This window comes from Calliphora vicina, chromosome 4 (assembly GCF_958450345.1).
Source record: "Calliphora vicina chromosome 4, idCalVici1.1, whole genome shotgun sequence".
NCBI lineage: Eukaryota > Metazoa > Arthropoda > Insecta > Diptera > Calliphoridae > Calliphora > Calliphora vicina.
The window spans coordinates 59,813,474-59,835,435 of NC_088783.1; the positions used below are offsets into that span (position 1 = coordinate 59,813,474).

At 30.9% G+C, this 21,962-nt stretch overlaps 3 protein-coding genes across 3 annotated transcripts; 1 reads left to right on the plus strand and 2 right to left on the minus strand.

Annotated features, from left to right (window-relative positions):
• Positions 1 to 433: 433 nt before the first annotated feature.
• LOC135957755 (vitellogenin-1-like) lies at positions 434 to 1,888 on the minus strand. The gene is made up of 3 exons (XM_065508550.1): positions 1,632 to 1,888; positions 1,202 to 1,572; positions 434 to 1,129 (listed from the first exon to the last, which is right to left on the minus strand). Exons 1-3 carry the CDS (start codon positions 1,849 to 1,851, stop codon positions 434 to 436), a joined length of 1,287 nt encoding a protein of 428 aa, XP_065364622.1. The 5' UTR covers positions 1,852 to 1,888.
• Positions 1,889 to 7,111: 5,223 nt separating this feature from the next.
• On the plus strand, positions 7,112 to 8,547 carry LOC135957886 (vitellogenin-1-like). The gene is made up of 3 exons (XM_065508717.1): positions 7,112 to 7,343; positions 7,410 to 7,780; positions 7,852 to 8,547. Exons 1-3 carry the CDS (start codon positions 7,136 to 7,138, stop codon positions 8,545 to 8,547), a joined length of 1,275 nt encoding a protein of 424 aa, XP_065364789.1. The 5' UTR covers positions 7,112 to 7,135.
• A 7,047-nt stretch (positions 8,548 to 15,594) lies between these two features.
• Positions 15,595 to 17,136, minus strand: LOC135957616 (vitellogenin-1-like). Its single transcript, XM_065508397.1, has 3 exons — positions 16,877 to 17,136; positions 16,445 to 16,815; positions 15,595 to 16,379 (listed from the first exon to the last, which is right to left on the minus strand). Exons 1-3 carry the CDS (start codon positions 17,082 to 17,084, stop codon positions 15,687 to 15,689), a joined length of 1,272 nt encoding a protein of 423 aa, XP_065364469.1. The 5' UTR covers positions 17,085 to 17,136; the 3' UTR covers positions 15,595 to 15,686.
• Between the last annotated feature and the right edge of the window lie 4,826 nt (positions 17,137 to 21,962).

The window sequence follows — 21,962 nt, forward strand, 5'->3', positions numbered from 1 at the left end:
AGTCACCAGTTTTGTAGACTATTTTGGTGGCTTTTTGGCGATATTGTCAACGAAGTGTCTCTGGTTCCAATGTCTACATACGGTCCCAAAAGAAGATCCTAGTCAATAGTACTATCGTCAGTAGTAGACTTCTAATGACACACACATGTTAAATGTCTACAGTAAATAGCATTGTCTGAGGTATAATAAGTCACTAGAACTGGTGACTGTGTCAGTAGCATGTCAGTACAGATTCACTGTTGACATTTCCTGCAGGGTATCTAATCTACATACATACATAGCTTTGTAATTAAGCAAAATCCATTAAGTCTTTTTTAAAGAATTGCAGAATATTTATTTAAATCACATGAACTTAAATACTAAATTGTATTCAAACACAATCAATCACTAGATCATTATTACATGAGTATTATCGTTTTATAATTTTCCAAGTTTATTCGCTATCACGGAAGTTTTTCCAGGCCTTGTGAACACCATGGTAGCTGTTTTGTTTTTGGGCAGGAGTTCTCTTACCGAATGGACTCTTAGCATTGACTTCCAAAATGTAATCGCCCTCCAAATCGTAATCAGCATCAATACCCATAAAAGCACGTTTGCCAAAGCCATCGTTATTCTTGTACTCTTTCAATGAGTTGGCGGGAACAGCTGGGAAGTTACGTTCATTGCCGGGACGGACAGATTCAGCGAAGTAACGGGTGGCACGCATACTAGCCTCCACAATACTTTGTGCACCAGGTACCGAAGCAGAAGGACCATTAGGATAGAAATCAATATCACCAACACGTTGAATGGTACCCATACCGTAGGCATTGGTGTGGATGGCATCAACAAATTCGGCATCACCACGAGACAAACCAGTCAAAGTGTGAGGATTCTTAGCCAAAATTTTTGAAGGATCCAAGGCAGTGATACGTCTCAATTGACGACCAGTTTGACGGGTGTAATCATTGCCAGCGGCACCAGCAACATGAGCGGCAATACCTTGAGCAACAACATGGATGGTTTCATCGGCAACATCGCATTTCTCGGTCATCTCAACTATAGCAGAAGCAACCATGGCGCCGGTTTGTTCAACATCCAACATGGCAAAACGTTTGAAATCGTTCAACTTAGAGCCCAAGTCAATGATCTAGAAAATATTTAATTATGTATGTATATCATAAATAAATTTCAAAATAATTTAGAAAATTCTTGATCATACCACAAGATTGCCAGATGAGGCTTGTTGTTTTTGCCATTCGCTGGAGTCTTCTTCGCTGGAAGTGCGTGACATTTTCTCACCAGAATAATCGAATTTTTGGGGTTGTTGTTTCTTGTTGTTGTAACGTTGAAGGTAAGCATTGATCAGTTGACGGTTGGCCTTCTTGACAGTTTCAGTGGTGGCGGGTAAACCAGTGATGAGAATGGTGACTTCCTCATTACCAAAATTGGGTTGTTGTTTGCAGGTTGAAGCCAATTTGTTCAAAGAAGTGGCTACTTTCTGACCATTGGGTTTAACAACATAGCAGGGAACATTACTGGGACTGGGCACAAAGTTGGGACTCAAGTCGTGATTTATTTGAGACAAGTGATCTGGAAATATTTTAATTATATGTACTTTAATATAATTTAACAAATATTTGTAGACTTACAAATTTTTTCTATTAATTGTGCTCCCTTTTCCACCGACATATTTTCCAATTTCTGCAGAGTAATTTCATCAACCGAGGGAGTTTGTTGCAATTCCGATGAGGACAGCCATTGAGAGGGTCTCAATTTATTGACCATATTCGATAAGTGATGATGATGCTCATGAGCTGTAGCCACAGCTACTAATAGAGCAGCCACACAAACAATTCTCAAAGGATGCATGGTTCTAAATTTTCTATCGATGTCCCGGTATTATCGTTGAACAGTAGCCAAATGTGAACTGTGTCGATTGTTAGTTTAATGGAAGGTATTTATAGTTTGGAAGATTTTGTAGTTTTTAAAATTTTTAGCTTAAATCATGATTTTTTTTTAGATTTATTTATTTTGAAAAAAATGAGTTTAAAGTGCAAAATTGATTGGCTAATTTCTAGTGTCATTGACTTTAAGAAATGTATTAAGTATGTAAACGTGATGATAAGACATCTATAGATTGCAATACTTAAGGGTTTAATAAGTTTCAACATTGTTGTAAATGTTTGTGTAAATTATAATGAGGCCTACGTAATTAACGCTTCATATAAAGATCATGGATTTTTTTACCAAAAATTGCAAATATTTTTATCTAAATCATCTAAGAATCTAAAACAATATAAGCCGTCCTCCGAAAAAGACGGTTCGAAATATTTTTTCGGAAAACTAATCAATTTGGACTTTTGATCCAACGGATTTTGAGGCACGGATTTCAAAATATGTATAAATTCGAAACAGACAATTGTTAATTTTTCAGAACAATTTCCACAGAAAAATTAAGAATATCAGTAGCAAAGTAGGTCTGGGTTGATTACAACTCGCATCATTATATCTTAAGGGCAAATGACCTTTTGTGTGATGTAAGGGTACGTATAACGGTTCCTCTTCTACTTCGCACAGTGGCGCCATTTGAGTTTTTTCGTTGCAGAAATCATAACTTTTGAACCAAATCAGATAATCAAAAAATGTAAAAGGAATATGATAGATAATTGATCATGAAATGAGTTTTTGAAATTGGTTCTTCGCCTTACAAGTGCCTACTTATGGGTTAGCAAAGTTTAAATTTGTGGAAAAATCAATTTTATGGGAAGTAAAATAAAATATTTTTAAAAATTTTTGATTTTTTATGTTTCTTTTTAAAGGTTTTTATGTTACTTTTTAAAGGTTTTTATAATTTAAAATTATTCCAGAAAAGATTAAAATTTTTTTTTTTTTAAATTTTTGGTTGGTTTTTCACGGTTATTTGTCACCTTTGAAACCATAGCTTTTTTCAAAATTTTACCTATAGCAAAAAAATGGGGCAAGAACGGCCAGCTGGAATAATCAAAGAACTTTTTTTGGAAAATATGGCAAATATACAAATTGATAGTTTTTTTTATTTTCCATCAAAGTTGAGAAACATTGAAAAAATGGATAGTTGGTAAATATCGTTTGGAACCATGTCTTTTAGCAAAAAATGGGGCAAGGTCGGGCAGCTGGAAATTTTTGCATTATGTAAAGAAATAATCAAAGAACTTTTTTTGGAAAATATGGCAAATATAGAAATTGATAGTTTCTTTTTATTTTCCATCAAAGTTGAGAAAATGGATAGTTGGTAAATATCGATTTACCTCTAGAACTGTACAAACAGTACAATTTTTGTTTATTCTTTTCTTAATAAATATATCTATCAATAGAATCAAAAATAATGACGATCCGCTACATAGCTTTCGACATATTGTATCTGAAAGCGGACCAAATTACTGGTCAATTTACTTAAGGTATTTTTTAAATTTTTTAAGGTATTTATAGACGGCAATACTGAGTATTAACTAGGGTATTCATTCGACTAATGATCGTTCGATAAATCGAATAATTTCTTACGAATAATTATTCGAACAATTTAAAAATGGCCATTTTCGAATAACGAATAATTCGTTTATGTAGAATAATCGAATAAAACGAATAAATGTATAATTTATTAAATTGCTTAAAATTTTTCATAATTTCAAATTTAAATATCTAATAATGACTCACAAAAATTGTATTGTATTGTATATTCTGAAATTCGACAAATAACTAAAGACAAATGGACTTTCGATCATTTCGATCAATATTACTGCAAGTAACAATTCTAAAAAGAAATGTTTCAAAATTTTTAACTTAGGACAATGAAAATAAAAGGTACGGAATAAAATATTTGTTATTTAGCTGGCGAAATATTAGAAGAATAATCAAATTATTAACTTAGATTAATGTAGAGTTGAATGTGATTTTGAAGCGGTCGTCGAAAGTGATATTGAGGATGACATTTATAATGATAACGTTGAAATAGACAAAGGCCATGATCTTAAAATATCTTTATATATATAATTCTTCTGTACGTGTGTTAGTAACTGAACTCCTCCTTAACGGTTGGGCCGATTTCAATGAAATTTGTTGTGTGTATTTGAGTTGATCCCTGGATGGTTTAGATTCACAATTGACCTATATAGGTACAATGGGCATGGCACCTCCCATACAAAGTAAAAATTTATTAATGCATATCTTTAGTACTATTATAGTGGAAGTCTTCAAAATTTGTGTGAGCTATGGCAGAACAACGTTTGCCGGGACATCTAGTATGTATATATATGTGATGTTATTAACCGCGTACGAATGATAAACACAAATATTGCAAACTAACGTTTTGCTGCTAGAAAAGCATGGAGTTCGTCTTATACATGATTTTGAACATCGTTGAACATCTTTGTCTAACATGGTAATAAACTTTTTGCATATTTATAAATACGCCAATCATGCACTGTCTGACTTAGCGACGTTCACTGACAATGATATCAAACTTTGGACAGATTTGTGTAATTTCCTATGACAACTTGATTAAGCAAAAATTCGGAACCCTGATAGAACTTGAGGATATAATACAATTTGTTATAAATAATTTAGATAAAGTGAATAATTCAATTACTAAAGAATTAGTTACTCATTTTAAAACACGACATAAAAAAGTTCTTAATACGTTTATATTGTATTTGAATACAGGATCATAGCCAACTATCTCAAATTGTTTAAAGCATAGTTCCAAAACGGAAACTAAAGGGCTTGCTAGTCAATTGTTTTGTAGATTGTTCGGGAGTTAATCTGATCAGAATATTTCTGTTGAAAATTTAATGATGGACTTTGTGTTTTTTAACATTATCAATACTTGAATTATTAACTTTAACGTTATTTTTTGTTTTTCTTTAACAATAAAATATTAAAAAACCGACATAAAAACTTCATGCTTAACTTTTTTAAAAAAATTTAAATTATTCGAATAAAACGATTAATTTTAAACTTGTGATCGAATTATTCGAACAAGTTAAAATGTCTTATAACTCAAATCCTAAATTGGGCGAATACCATTTATACTCGACGTATAAACTGGTGTAGTACCATTATCACTTTTGATTTTAATAACAAGGTTTAAGCGTTCATGTTTCCTATATGAAGAAATAGGTTGACTAGGAACTTACTTACCGACTTGGAATAACCTGACCATTTGTCAAAAATAAAAAAAATTCTATATATGAAATAATAACGTTACCCACTGATTCATCGTCGCACAGACCAAACTGCTGAATTTAGATGCATGTTATTTAAACTGCCCATATAAATCTACTAAGAACGGATTTTTGTACTTTTTTATTATTTAACTTATCGACATAAAGGTTAGCTAATATGCTTCCGAGTGAAGTAAGAATCTAAGATATAGTGTTAAGGTATCAAAAAGGGACTTTTTTAATTTTCTATAATGACGGATCTAGAAACATGCAATTAAGCATATATGGTTTTGTAATCTTTTGTACTTAAATCTTGATTTAGTGTTTTTTTGTTTTAAAGAAAATAGTGATAATTTTATGCCCTTCACCTTCGTGAGAAGGGTATATATAAGTTTGTCATTCCGTTTGTATATGACAATATAATTTCCCGACCCTATAAAGTTTATATATTCTGGATCCTTATAGATGGCGGAGTCGATTAAGCCATGTACGTCTGTCTGTCTGTTGAAATCAACTTTCCGAAGCCCCAAAACATCTTAAAATCGAGAAAATCGGTCCACAAATGGCTGAGACCTCGATTTTTGACTTATATCTGTATTAATAAGTCATTAATATAGACAATATGTATATCTAATGATATATATTTCAAAGACCTTTGCAACGACGTATATAAGACCATAGTAAGTTGGACCTACAATGGGTCAAAATCGGAAAAAAATTTTTAACCCGAATTTTTTTTTCACCAAAAGTTTTTTTTCGCTAAATATTAAAAAAAAATTGAAAAAACAGCAAAAATATTTTTATTTTTAAAACAATTCGAAAAATAAAAATTTTCAAAAAATTTTGTTTACCTAAAAACATTTAAAATTTTTATTTAGAAGTATAATTTGGTGAAGGGTATATAAGATTCGGCATAGCCGAATATAGCTCTCTTACTTGTTTTATTTGAATTTAAGTGAACATTTTTTTTTTTTATTAAATTTCGATGTTCAATGACATTTTTGTAGCAATAGTGCTGATAAGAAATCGATTAGTTACAATTTATTTAAATGCAATAGATTTTAAAACACATTTGAGGAACTATGTAATGCTTACTTAATACAGTTCAATGAACTTGCCTTTGTGGTACTTTTTATTTATTCTAATGGTAGCTTTTATTTATAATAATGGACCAATAATCATGAAATGAGGCACATAATCCTGAAGTTAGAATCCACAAAAAGAATCCACTTTTTTCCCTACTGGTAGTACTTTTTAAATAATGGATCTAGAAACGTGAAATTAATCAATATGGTTTAGAGTGAATGAGAATCCAAATGGAGTAAGAAATACTCTTTTAAGACTCTAATATAGATGATCTAATACAAAAGATCCAGTCTATCATACGAAGATAGCGATATTAGTAATTGTTTTTATTAAAAATACTGATTCTGATTTTGCAAGTCTGATTAAACCAAAGTTCCCAGATGTGCCACTGAACTGAGATATTAAAAAACAGATTGAGTTTGGACAGATAATGAATATATTCGAAGTTGTTTAAAAGTAAATCTGAATTGCACTTTAGACCAGCACATTTCCGACAAGTTTATTGAACTATATTAAGCATTAAACAGTTATTCAAAGTGTTTTAAAATCTATTTTATATTTAATGCATTTAAAATAATTGTAACTAATCGATTTCTTATCAGCACTATTGTTACACAAATGTCTATAAGTCGTTGACTATAGGAATTTAATAATAAAATGTTTGCACTTAAATTCAAATAAAAAGATCACTATCTTCTTTAAATAATAAATAATCACTATTTTATTTAAAACAAAAAAAAAACTAAATCAAGATTTAATTACAAAAGTTTGCCAAACTATATAAACCTCCAGATGAATCCACAATCGACACAGTTCAGTTTTGACTAACGGTTGACGATAATACGAATATCTTCTGGAAGTTTCCCACCATGAGTCCTCTGAGAATTGTTTATGTGACTGCTATATTATTAGCAGCAGGTTCAGCACATGGAAATCTTTCTGCTCTCAATAAGTTGAGACCATCTCAATGGCTGTCCTCATCAAAACTGGAACAAACTCCTTCGGTTGAGGAAATCTCTCTACAGAAGTTGGATAGTATGTCGGTGGAAAAGGGTGCTGAATTAGTAGAAACAATTTGTAAGTTAAATTAACCCTATCAAATAATAGCACTTTAAGTAATTATTTTTAAATATGTTTTCCAAGATCACGTGTCCCAAATTAACCATGACTTGAGACCCAACTTTGTGCCCAGCCCCAGTAATGTTCCTTGCTACATTGTTAAGCCTAATGGTCAGAAAGTATCCACTTCTTTGGACAAATTGGCCTCAACTTGCAAGCAACAATCCAACTTTGGTAATCAGGAAGTCACTATTTTCATTACCGGTTTACCCGCCACCACAGGAACCGTCAAGAAGGCCAATCGTATGTTGATCAATGCTTACCTCCAACGTTACAGCAACAAGAGACAACAACCCCAAAAGTACGATTATTCGGGAGAGAAAATGTCCCGCACTTCCAGTGAAGAAGACTCCAGTGAATGGCAAAAACAACAAGCCTCATCTGGAAATCTTGTGGTGAGCTAAATACATTTCCTTAAATTATCTTCAACATATAAAAGTACATATTTTTATTAACTCCCAAACAGATCATTGATTTAGGTGAAAAATTGAACAACTTCAAACGTTTTGCCATGTTGGATGTAGAACAAACCGGTGCCATGATTGCTTCCGCTATTGTTGAGATGACCGAGAAATGCGATGTTGCCGATGAAACCATCCATGTTGTTGCTCAAGGTATTGCTGCTCATGTTGCTGGTGCTGCTGGCAATGATTACACCCGTCAAACTGGTCGTCAATTGAGACGTATCACTGCCTTGGATCCCTCAAAAATTTTGGCTAAGAATCCTCACACTTTGACTGGTTTGTCTCGTGGTGATGCCGAATTTGTTGATGCCATCCACACCAATGCCTACGGTATGGGTACCATTCAACGTGTTGGTGATATTGATTTCTATCCTAATGGTCCTTCTGCTTCGGTACCTGGTGCTCAAAGTATTGTTGAGGCTAGCATGCGTGCCACCCGTTACTTCGCTGAATCTGTTCGTCCTGGCAATGAACGCAACTTCCCAGCTGTTGCTGCCAACTCATTGAAGGAGTACAAGAACAATGATGGTTTCGGCAAACGTGCTTATATGGGTATTGATGCTGATTATGATTTGGAGGGCGATTACATTTTGGAAGTCAATTCGAAGAGTCCATTCGGCAAGAGAGCTCCAGCTCAAAAACAAAACAACTACCATGGTGTGCACAAGTCATGGAAAAACTCCCGCGACAATGAATAAATGGATTAAACAGTAATGCCCGATATGTGAGATACTCGTATAATGTGACTAAAAGTTATATTTTTAACTAAAATTTAGTGTTTAAGTTGATGTGTTTCAATAAATGTTTTGCAATTCTTTTAAAAAGATTTAATGAATTTTATTAACAAAAAACTTACTGAATAATTTCTTACTGAATTTTTTTTATCTAAATGAAGCATACGTGCATGTAAGATCGTATATCATAAAAACTGAAATTTACATATTTTTCCTACGATATTCATATGTACTCTAGGGATCAAAATAAGAAACTTTGTTGAAGGAACCATACCTCTAAAATGAATTCTTATGTTCCTTATTTTGACCCAAAGGTCAAATTTTGAAAAATCCCACTTTGACCCATTTAAATAGGCCCAATCGAGTCTAAATTTATGACCAAACCTCACTAAATTTGGGTGCCCCATGCTAGTGGCACATCCCCTGGGGGGTCCCCATAAAAAAATTTCAAAAAATCTCTATTTTTGGCACTTTACATGATGTATGTTATGTGTATAAATTTTGTTTATAGAGCGTATGATAAATATAAATGCGATGTAGGTAATAAATAATATTAATCATGCGTCTAGAGAATCAACATAGCTTTATTTTTAAGATTTAGTTTAAACTTTAAACCAATATAACTTTTGCTCGCAATGAGCGAAATGATTAACACGAATAGTTTTAGCGTGCTTAAGTAGCGAGTATTCAACAAGCACAAAATGGCGTTCCTGTCATAATAAACAAATTTGGAAAAAAATATGCTTAGTCAAATTCTCCAAATTTTTCAAAATTTTGAACATCAGAATTCATTTTAGGTTCCTTGGGCAAAGTTTCTTATTTTTTTGCCTAAAATACGATTTTCCTTATCACTTGGGCGATTTTTTGCATCCCTACAAATCGACCCGCATACACTGGTGCATATTCCTTTAAACGCACTTAATTTTTTTCTGTATTTTTGTTATATCTTTATTGTTGTCATCCAAAAGCAAAATTTAACTGTTTTAATGAGAGACAACATAACGGTACTTTTTGAAAGTAAACAAGTTTTTTTCCTTAATCTTGTTGTTTGCCTTAATTACACTATGTAACAAATGAAGACTTTTGGAAAAACACAAGATCATGACTGTATAGGTTCGACTCTCATACCAAAGGGTAGTAAAGCCCTATACTCAGTTTGTCCATTTTAGTGACCGATTTTTTTTTAATGGGCCCCCAAAGTTTCTGAAAATCAGTGGGGCCTCTAAAAAAGGTGTCATCAGTTTTTGGTTAACGACTAATTTAGACTTTGTGATTCGGCTTAACTTTATATAGCAATAATATAGCTAAGTGTCCACCAAATAAATTTTGTTAAAATTTTTTTTCCAAATAATCGCTTTTTCGTGCACTTTTGTTAAAAAAATACAGGAAGAAAACTCCTGTGAACATATCAATGCAATCTGAACATATCTAGACACTCTAAATAGCTATCAAAAATCACTTTGTAGCTTAAAAATTTTAGTTTTTTACTATTTTTTGACTCTAAATCAAAAACTTTTTGTTAAAAATGTATGTTCGAGTGTATACTTCTCTATTTTGCTGGAATAACGAAGAATGGGCAAATCATTATCGGTATAATCCGATCGCATCACTTTATCCAATCTTGATCACGCAAGATATGAAAAATTTTAAAATTTTTAAAAGTGGGCAAGGTTTGTGGAGCTTCTGAAGAGTAAATATAAGATTTCTATATAAGTTTTTTTGTGACTTGAAGATTGACATTTTAGTAAAATGTATTAATTTTGTGTTTTTTCTAACGTCATTTACCTTAAAAACTAACAATATTTTAAAATGGTGATTTTCCATCCAGAAAAATAAAAACTTTGAATTAATGTAAAATTTTACCAGTTACAGACAGCGTAATAATATTTGGAAATAATATTTAATAATATTTGGATCGAAATGGCATCACTAAAGTTGCCATTCTTTGTTTTCAAACACCGAAATTCCTAAAACGGGGAAAATGTGTTCCAAAAACTGAGTTTATTTTAGAAAATAGCCCACTTTGACGTTATTTACAGTATGATAGTAAAAACGTTTTGTATGTATATAAACAACATATAGGGCTATACAAATAGGACGAGTTTTAGAGGTGCTTTGCGTTTTTAGAATTTTTTACTCAAACCTAAAAGTTTGTTTCAAAATTGGCCAAGTTTGGATAGGTCTGGGGGTACAATGTCCGCTTAAGTTAGTCAAATTTTACTTTATACGTTTTTGCATTAAGATCTCTTTCTAGATCATAAAAAAATGTATGTATATAGTCCCGAAGAAAATTAGTTTTTTATAAAAGAAAAAATATGGGGACTTTTTTTGGAAAAAACTTAAAAAACACACGCATACAAAGTTGAAATATTCGATCTTTCGTAGGCCCATCATATATAAAATACGAAAAAAAGATCGAGCAAAATTTAAAAAAAAATTAAACCTAAATATCTCTTGAACTACAAGAGATATCCTACAGATAAAAGCATAGTTTTTTTAGACCTTCTCAAGGACTATCTATATTTTAAATTTCAGCTCATTCGAATCAGAAATGGCTTTTTGGCGTTTTTTTTTAAATGTGTGACATTGAGGTTCCACCCACTGATCCCCATACCGAACACCTCAGCCGAGCAAATAATACAGCACAACATAGAAGTGTGGAATTGATCATACTATTTTAACAAAAAATCTTTGTTTTAGCCTCGGGTCTCAAATTTAAAAAAAAAAATCTCCAAAAATCCATTTACGATCCGAATAAACTGAAATTTTAAATATAAATAGTCCTTGAGTAGATATGCTTACAAGTGTATGTTATCTCTATTAGTTTAAGAGATATTCAGGTTTATTGATTTATTTTTTTAATTTTGTTCGATCTTTTTATGATTTTTTAGATATGGCGGGCTTACGGAGGGTCGAAATTTATTTTTAAAATATCAGCTATATTCGCGATAAAATTCTTAATAAAATAAAAGAAACTTGCTAACAGTTATCTCCTCCCTATAAAAAGTTTACGCATCCAATTTTGAAGCTCAAACCATGTGAAATTTCGTAACAATATCTCCAATAGTTCCCAAGATACCGAATTATACCGAACGGCTAGTTTAAATTGCATTTCTCTACCTTTTGGCGTTTAGGCAGAACAAAAGGTATTTTTTCGATTTTTTTTAGAAATTGATTTTTTGGCATTTTTATAAAATTTGGGTTGAAATCTTCTAGAAAAAATAAATTTCCCAAAATTTTTAAATTTTCAAAAATAGATAGATAATCATTTTCTGAATATAAATCATATCTCAAATCCCAAATTTTGCATTTTCACTTTTTTTAAACAAAATTTCAAATCAGTATTAAAAATTAAAATTTTAGCGTTGTATCTTTTAGTATGAGCTAGCATGAGGACCGATTTGAAATATGGGCAATTCCATATCATCGTACGTGACTTTTGTACGCTTATAGAGTGGAATACATATTGCAAAGTGGAATAGATATTACTTTTGGTCTTTATGTTCCATTCAGAGGGTACTATATTTTAAAATAATAAAAAGTCCTTTCGAAATATTGTTGTCCAAAATATTGACCGAAATAATGGTATATCGTACGTGACATAAAACGGAAGTCATTTTGAAGTACATGTCGCACTTGATCAACAAGAGGGTATTAACTCAAAATTTTTAAAATTTCACTTTTTTCAAGAAATCAACTAACAACATCAATATCTATCTACTGTTAAAATTTCAACGTATTCCGATTACTCTTTCATCTCGAAAACAACATTTGAGACCATTTTCGTGATAATTTAGTGACTACTTTTATACAACATAAAGGTATTATTTTGAGTTAATACAAAAATTGAAATAGAAATACATCGTATATTTTCACAAAAAAGGTATTATTTTGAGTTGAGCCTTTATTCCAGTTGAAAATAATCAAATTGTTTCATTTATACTTGGTTGTATTTTGAGTTGATACTGTTTTGTTGATAAAATTTGTTTTACTTTATGATTTTAATTCGAATTGTGACTCTTTTTATAATAAAATTGTTCACATTTATTCAGGAAAATGGTATTAACTCAAAAAACAGATTTTGTTTGCAATAATTGGAAACAAATTTAAAGAAAAACAATGTAATTATATTTTTAAATGGAATTTACATACTATGATGTATTCAGATTTTCAAAGTCTATTAAAATGTAACCACAAACAGTTTTTATCCTCTACTGAACATTTTAGAATTTTGAGTTAATACCCTCTTGTTGATCAAGTGCGATGTAGAAATATGCGAAAATTTTCGAATCGTGAGAGGCGTTATGTTTTCTTTTAATTTCTTACACTAAGGACGGGTAACTTATCAAAATTTTAAACATAGTTAAGCGTAATCAATGTTTAAATATTTGTTTTTAAACGAAATATTTATCCTTTACAATCCGTTATATTTAAAGAAAAACAATCTTTGGATAATTTTATAATATATAAAATTTAATATCGTACTTGACAGATTTTTCTCTTAAACAATATATATTCTGTAAATAAATTTTAACCCTTTGAAAACGTTTGCTTTATTTCCTTTAAATAAACCGGATACTTTTGATTGCAAATAAAAGCCGTTTAGTAGTTTAAAAATTGTAACAACTCTTTATTTATTCAAAATGTACAACAACCACAGAATTAAATAGCCACTCAATGTTTTTTATACACGTTTAAAAATTCTCAGAAATACAGACACAATTTATAATGTACACGAATTTACTTGAAAAACACAACACACTTTAAAGCACTAAGTTGATGTTTATTCGAAAAGCGTCTCTGATAAACTCACTCACGACTGCAACATCTGCCACTATTTATAACACTGCCATCTGCATTCTAGATTGCTCTTTAACTGACAAAATTCGAGTATTCTAGATCTTACTAATACATACGCCATCTGTGGTGTACTTTCTACAATGTTCTTTAACTGAATATTCGAATATAGCGTTGCCAACTTACGATCAAATCAACTGAAAGCTTTTATTTAATAATGCCTACAGATATGTTAAAGTTCAGGCACTGCAATTTGAATGCATTATGCAACTTTAAATCAGCCGTTAAAATCGTTATATTTGAATTAAAGTACAATTTCGTAACAATATGTATACAAAAACTAAAAAAATGAATAGAAAATATACATTCGGTTTCAATAAACAATTTTATAATGGAAAATAAACAATCAGAGTCAAATTCATTTCATACTACAAGCTAATTGGGAGCCTAGTTTTAAAAAATTAAATATAATCAGTTTAAACTATTATTTTTGTCTTTAAAATGTTGTAATATGATCTCAATACTTTCACATAGTAACATTTTATTATTTTCTTCTATTCAAATCATCTTGAAAAAAAGTTTCAAGGGTTTTTGTTTTTTCAGTCGTGGTAGCGATTCTCGTGGAATTGCCCATATGCGGATTCGAAGTACATAATTTTATTTTTGGTCATAAATTTGTTAAAATGCTTTCTTAAAAATACCTTTTTTTTCATAATTTATTTATTGTATCTTCATTATTTAATGAACTAACAATAAGTGGTTCAAATCTTATATCTAATAATTATTATTTAATTAGTCCAGCCAGTGCTGGACGAAAAAATTGTATATTCGTTAAATTGGCATTCTTCCTTCTAGATTAGGTCTGCTGAGTCCCTCCTTCTTAATCGAGTGTGGCCACGGTTATCTAATATGTTGCGGGCCAGCGAGTTTGGGTGAACTTCAAGTTTTTTTTTTTAAATATTATTGTACATTTTTCGAGATTTCAGTTTTTACAATGGGCACGTTTAGATCTTTGTGTATATTCGCGTTTTTGATGTACCAGGGGGCAACTGTGATCATTCTTAGAAACTTGTTTTGGCGTCTTTGGATATTTTCTACATTTGACGCTGAGGCCGTGCCCCATAACTGTATGCCATAACACCATATCGGTTTTATGATCATGTTATAAAGTAGAAGTTTACAATCTAAACTAAGCGTAGAGTTTCTGCCAATAAGCCAATTAATTTGAATTGATTTCAATTTCATTTGAGTCAACTTTGCATCTATATGACTTTTCCATGTAAGGCGACGATCGAGATGTATTCCGAGGTATTTCACTTCCGATTGTTGAATTATTGTTTGGTTATTGATATAAATAGGGGGCATGATTCTCTACGCTATGTAAATGTTATGTGTGTACATTTTTGCTCGTTGACTTTAATTTTCCATTGTTTTAACCATTTTTCTAATTCAAATATGTGGTTTTGTAAGTAACGAGACGCTTATACATTTCGTAATCTATTTTCTAATGCTTAATTTCTGATTGTTTCTTTAATTTGCTTATTTACGATTTTGTAATTTAAAATTTCTAGGACATCGTAAAATCGTAAATTATGAAAAAATACAAAATTTATTTAAATAAACTTAAAATTTAAAATATTTCAAATACGCCCTAAATCAATAGAATAGCAGGATTTTCGAATTTAAAAAAACAAGTAAGAAAGTATAGTCGGTCAAGCCTGTGATTTCTGGAAGTGGGTATTTTATGGGAGCTATTATTAATTAGGGACCTATCCTCATAAAATTAGGTGACATGAGTCTGTATAAATGAGACTTATTTGTGATGAATTTTATTTAGCTGACAGCGTTTTAAAGTCATTTAAGCTCGTTAAAGTTATTTCTGGAAGTGGGCCTTATTTGAGTTATATGACTAATTTTGTCGAAATAAGTAGATATTGATTCTGATTCGATTGGTATACTTTAAGGTGTTATTAATCTAATTAAGGTATTAGATTAATATTTTTGGGGGTTACAAATATAAAATAAAACTGGAAACATATATAAATGAATATGATTAAAATCGGAAGATCCAAGGTCAATTTGTTTATGATGTATTATGGAATTCATGATATAATATTAACAATTGGGGTGAAGGTTATAATAATAAAACCCTTCCAAACTATATTGGTGCATGGTATACAAAACTGTAATAACTTAATTAAAACCCATTGATTCTTTTTTAAAAGAATTGCAAAACATTTATTTTCACTAAACTAAAAAATTACAAACACAAAAATCTCATCAGTTCATTTCAAAGTCCAAACATCTTAATTATTGTCCTTCTTTCTCAAGGAATTGTGGACTCCATGGTAGCTATTCTGTTTTTGAACAGGGGCTCTCTTACCGAAAGGACCCTTCGAATTGACTTCCAAAATGTAATCACCTTCCAAATCATAATCAACATTAATACCCATATAAGCACGTTTGCCAAAACCATCATTGTTCTTGTACTCCTTCAATGAGTTGGCGGCAACAGCTGGGAAGTTACGTTCATTGCCAGGACGGACAGATTCAGCGAAATAACGGGTAGCACGCATGCTAGCCTCAACAATACTTTGAGCACCAGGAACGGCAGCCGAAGGACCATTAGGATAGAAATCAATATCACCAACACGTTGAATGGTACCCATACCATAGACATTGGTGTGAATGGCATCAACAAATTCGGCATCACCACGAGATAAACCAGTCAAAGAGTGAGGATTCTTGGCTAAAATTTTGGAAGGATCCAGGGCAGTGATGCGTCTCAATTGACGACCAGTTTTGCGGGTGAATTCATTACCAGCGGCACCAGCAACATGAGCAGCAATACCTTGAGCAACAACATGGATGGTTTCATCGGCAACATCGCATTTCTCGGTCATCTCAACAATAGCGGAAGCAATCATGGCACCAGTTTCATCAACATCCAAAAGGCTAAAACGTTTGAAACTGTTCAATTCGTTGCCCAAATCAATGATCTATTGGTAGAAAAAATATTTATTCCAGGCTGTGAAAATAATTAAAAAAATATATTTAAGTTTACCACAAGATTGCCTGAGGAGGCTTGTTGATTTTGCCATTCGTTAGAGTCTTCTTCGCTGGAAGTGCGTGCCATTTTCTCACCAGAATAATCGAACTTGGAGGGTTGTTGTCTCTTGGTGCTGTAACGTTGGAGGTAAGCATCAATCAATTTACGATTGGCCTTTCTGACAGTTTCAGTGGTGGCGGGTAATCCAGTGATTAGAATGGTTACTTCCTCCTCACCAAAGTTGGGTTGTTGTTTGCAAGCTGAAGCCAACTTGTCCAAAGAGGTGGATACCTTCTTGCCATTAGGCTTAACAATGTAGCAGGGCACATTACTGGAGCTGGGTACAAAGCTGGGTTTCAAATCGTTATTTATTTGAGACAAGTGATCTAGGAGAACAAATTTAATAATAATTACTCGAATACATTTTTATTACTTGTTAAAACTTACAGAGTTTTTGCATTAATTCAGCACCCTTTTCCACCGACATGCTTTCCAGTTTTTGGAGACTGATTTCATCGATCGAGGGAGTTTGTTCAAGTTGAGATGAGGATAGCCATTGGGATGGTCTCAACTTGTTAAGACCAGAAAGATTTCCATTAGCTGAACCTGCCGCCAATAACAAAGCAGCCACACAAACAATTCTCAAAGGATTCATGATTTCAAGCTATCAGTCAGTACCGCACAGTGTTATCGTTAAACAGAAGACAAAACTGAACTGTGTCGATGTTGGTCCATTCTGGGGTTTTTATACTCTGCATTTTATTTACTTTTAATAATATTTTGCTGAAATTAATAAAATTTTCTTGATGATGCTAGAAAATTTCTTTAAAATAATAATAGTCATCATTTTTTTTATTAAGATTTAGCAATTTTTGAGATTAAAATAACAATAATTTCTTTTAGTTTGTTTGTTTTGATTTCATTGATTTTAGAAATTTTGTTTAATTACATATTTTTGATGATAAGAAATTAATTGATAGAAAATGTTTAAAGTTCATTGAAGAGACAATATTTATAGCCATGATGCTGTGACGTGAAATATTTTTAATCTAAGAAAATCTATAAAATGTATTTTTAAATTATCAGGAAAACAACATACATATTTACAATAGCTTACATCCTGTAATAATTTCAATATTTTTTCAATACACATGGAACAATCGAGATATACCTGAAAGTAGATACCTTACCTAGTAACATTGTGTACTCAGTTTTTCTTTATCGGGTCAGGTAGCTATTTAAATGGACTTTAAAATTTCAAAAGATTTTCAAAAATTCAATATAATAATCAGGGCAAATTCATATATGCACAAAAAAATTAAAATAAACAAGCAAAAAACGAGAAAATATACACATACTCGTAAATATGTAGAAAAACATAAGAGTTTAAAATATTGAAATTAAATGCAATATTGAATATCACTGAGGAGGTTCGTATTGCTAGTCTCTATTATCAGCCTTGACTTTAGCAGAGCGTTTGAATCAATTTCTCACGAGGTTTTACTTAATAAATTATTTTCCATATATGGATTTTCGACCTCAGCATGTCGCTTGATTGATACGTTTATTAGGGGCAGATCACAGTATTTTCAGTTTAGGGATTCAATTTCATCGACCAAAAATTTATTTCGGGGTGTCCCACAGGGATGAAAATTTTATAATTTTAAATGTTTCAAAATCTAAAGCGATGTTTTTTGGCGTTAACGGTATGATGAGACCTGCAATTTCAGTAAATGGCGCATATATTAACATAGTTTCAAGTATTAAGGTTTTAGGAATTCATGTTGATGAAGGCTTCATGTTTTCCCAACATATTAATTTCGTGATTTCGAGAACTATATTTGTATTGAGGAGAATCTATAACACATGCTACAACTTGCCTTTGAGAATTATAAAACAAATTGGTCAGTTACTTCTTATGCCACTTTTGATGTATGGGTTGGAGATATTTTCTGGAACTAGTGCTACTAATTTGTTAAGATTGAGAAGAATGTGTTTTAATAAGATCATTCGATACGTCTACCGGCTGCGTCCTAGAGATCATGTTTCGGAATATGTTTTTGACTTCCTGGGTTGTACTTTTGTGGATTTTATTAATGTCAAGTTACTTACAGTTTTTTATAAAACAATTAGTCATAATAATCCATCATATTTAGTCTCTAGATTTAATTTTTCGAATTCTTGGCGAACTTGCTTCCTAATATGTCCCAGGTTTAATACAATTATTATGCAAACATCCTTTGTTATACGTGTAATACGTTTATGGAATAACTTAATACCATATAGTGATAGAAATTTTTCAAAATCTATCGCAGTTTTTGTAAAAATGATTATTGGTCTCATGAACTGATTTTTAATTTGTCGTTGTTGATAATTAATTTTGTTAAATAACTTATTTTTTCCTAAATTTATTGCTCCATATTCGTGCTTAGATACTAGTGTAGTATTTAATATTTCAAATTTCTCATAAAACTTTTATATTAAAATTATGTTTTAAATATGTAATCACACTTTGGCCTATGTTGGCTTTTAGATTACAATTAATAAAAGAAAATGAAATGAAATCAATGAAATTAAATTTATTCGTTACACAAAGCTCCAAGAATATTTAATTTTTCAAAAAACTTTATAAAAAAAAATTTCAAGACAAAAATATGTTTTCGTTTCAAGGCAGACAAACCAACGTACATATCCAGATCGTCTTAAAGTTTCATAAGAACCCAAAATACATTCATATATATATCGTTACCTTAATATAGAAATGCCTTAACTGGTGTTTTTTTTAAGTCGAGATTTTTTTGGCTAAATATGATATATGATCGGACCATTTAGCGAAATAAACGAAAATCTGGACTTACAAACAAAAAGCGAGTTAGGGCCTTTCTATATTAAGGTACTGGATTTTATGCCTATCAGTCTGTAATAAAAACTATAACAACTCTTGTAAATATCGTTATGGACACGAAATTGAATCAAAATAAGCATAAAATACATATACACACAGCCTCAAAAGTGACTAAACACCAGTGATTTTTTTGATTTTTTTAAAATCATGAAAATTATTATAGTCCGACTTAAATCTTATTTTTTCAGAATAGAATCTATTATTCAGCTCAAACTACAACAAACCGAAACTTTTAAATTTTAATCGATGGATAGATTTTAGGATTTTAATTATCACAAAAAAAATTAAATAATTTGTGGTGTTTACTCAATTTTGAGGCAGTGTGTTATCAACGCACAATATTTTATAACGATCGCCCTCATATCGAGCCTCTAGCGCCAAATTATCGTAAGCGACATTTTAACAATTTTTGTTTTATTGCAGAAAAAAAGAGGGAAATAAATCTGTAACTTCTAAATGGTTAGATTGGTTTGAAGGAAATTTCACATGCGTAAAGAAAAAGTGTTGTCGAGTTTAAGTTCTGAACGTGGACCTTATGGGCCCACCAGGGGCGCGACCAAGGACTCTCAAAGTAGGACACCTCGGGTATGTTACATTTTTAAAACGATATTATTTCTTGGTTTGAGTTCCGATTTCAAAAACATTATACATGTAGAATCTTCTTATCGAACACTACAAATCTCGTCGTAGCTATCAACTATCTATTATAGCTTAGGAGATATTCGCATTTGAAAATTAAATTTTCAACATTTTTAGCTAACCTACTCCAGTTTTTTGATAACAGCGTATCCAAATATTTCCCGATTCTTTCCTTTATTGGACTAACAACGCATGTATGTGTCAAATGGAAAAAGAACTGTTTAAAAATAATGACTAAGTCCAAAGTTATATGCATTTGAATTTAAAAAAATTTTAAAAAGCAATTTTTCGCTATTTTTTTGGGGAAAAAATAACTTTTTTTCTTTTTAAGTTATCGCAAAAAATTTCTAAGAGGATGTATAAGGAATTTCTACTTTCTAAAAGCTTAGTCTTCATAAAATATTTTAAAGGAAAACCAATTTCAAAATTGTTGTTACCGAGGGGACCACGTCCTTTTAAAAACACCTATTTTTTATGTAAAATAAAACTTTAGGCCAAAAATTCTCAAATCGCGTATCCGATATCAAAATATAGTAACCGATTATAGGTGGCTCAATATGTTTCTAATTATTTTGTAAAGGGTCCTGATAACCCCGACCCTGGTATGGATATTATAGCCAAAAAACTAAAAATTACCATTTTTGGAATTTTTCAACACTTTTCTGGAAATTGCAGGATTGCTGATAATAAATTTCAAAATTCGTTTTTATTTTTCCATTTTAAATAGAAAAATCTACATAACTGTGAAATTTCATTAAAAACTATTCATAAATAAAAATTTAATTTCAATTCGAAAAATTTGTATCTATGCAAAAATTCAATAAAAAACATTTTTTGTAATATTTTTCTATAAAGTATTCCATGAATTTTTAATTGTCAAAAGTTATAAATATTTTTGAAAAATAGACAAATAGCTTGAATGAAATTATATTATATCGCATCATAACATTTTTAATTCTATGTATAAATTTCAAAATAATCAAAAAAACCTTCTCCTGTAAAATTTGTGTTTTGTCGCTTACGATAATTTGGTGCTCATTCCTTCTGTAAAATTTCGAATTATTGGTTATAGACCCATAAAAGTATGTATTTTGGGTATTTATAAAATTATAAGACGATCAAGCTAAGTATGCCTGTTTGAGGCACTATAGAACGGCCTAGAGGAACGGACACAGGGTTATGAAATTTTTCCAAAAAATTTCAGAAATAGTTTGTGTTAAAATCGGGCAAACTCTGTCCAACAAAAAAAAAACAATTAGAATAAAATTTCCATATTGCTAATAGCTATGTATCCAAAAATATGTTAAATCGGTAAAAAATTTGAATTAAAATATACGAACATTTTTGTTCGACTTGCATATTTTAATTCCGACAATTTTCAATGGATGAATCTAGCTAGTAAATTTTAAGTGTCTGCAATTCTCATTTGCTCTATAGTTTTATTTGTATAATATCTTTAACTTTCCTAAATCGAATAGCAATAAATTTAAGTGAATTTATCAATAATATTTAAATTGGGAATTTAGTACATTAAAAGTAAAACTTACACCACCATACATAAGTAGTGAAAGAGGGTATTTATCTAAGACCCTGAAAAGTATATTTATTTTGGGATCCTTATGAAATTCTATGTCGATTGAGCTATGTCCGCCTGTATGTCTGTGTAAAACACTCACACGTTCAAAATACACAAACAGACTTAAAAGGATTTCCAAAAAAATGTTTATTATTGACCTACGCAGATTGATATTGAATATCCGAAAAATAGGTACAGTAGAACCAGAAACCAAAACTGATAATTTTCACATATTTTTTGTTATATGTGTGTAGGTATTAGGGTATTCAAATTATTCGATTTTTCTCTTGTTCGAATAAAACGTATAATTCGAATACGAGATTTTAACTTGTTCGAATAATTCGACCACACGTTTAAAATTAATCGAATTATTCGAATAATTTAAATTGTTTTTAAATAAGTAAAGAATGAAG

Coding starts and splice junctions, on each gene's coding strand:
- LOC135957755 (XM_065508550.1), bottom strand. CDS start 1,851: ATGCATCCTTTGAGAATTGTTTGTGTGGCTGCTCTATTAGTAGCTGTG. Junction 1,573..1,631: donor ACAATTAATAGAAAAAATTT/GTAAGTCTACAA, acceptor AAATATTTCCAG/ATCACTTGTCTCAAATAAAT. Junction 1,130..1,201: donor CCTCATCTGGCAATCTTGTG/GTATGATCAAGA, acceptor AATATTTTCTAG/ATCATTGACTTGGGCTCTAA.
- LOC135957886 (XM_065508717.1), top strand. CDS start 7,136: ATGAGTCCTCTGAGAATTGTTTATGTGACTGCTATATTATTAGCAGCA. Junction 7,344..7,409: donor TGAATTAGTAGAAACAATTT/GTAAGTTAAATT, acceptor ATGTTTTCCAAG/ATCACGTGTCCCAAATTAAC. Junction 7,781..7,851: donor CCTCATCTGGAAATCTTGTG/GTGAGCTAAATA, acceptor ACTCCCAAACAG/ATCATTGATTTAGGTGAAAA.
- LOC135957616 (XM_065508397.1), bottom strand. CDS start 17,084: ATGAATCCTTTGAGAATTGTTTGTGTGGCTGCTTTGTTATTGGCGGCA. Junction 16,816..16,876: donor TGAATTAATGCAAAAACTCT/GTAAGTTTTAAC, acceptor TTGTTCTCCTAG/ATCACTTGTCTCAAATAAAT. Junction 16,380..16,444: donor CCTCCTCAGGCAATCTTGTG/GTAAACTTAAAT, acceptor TTCTACCAATAG/ATCATTGATTTGGGCAACGA.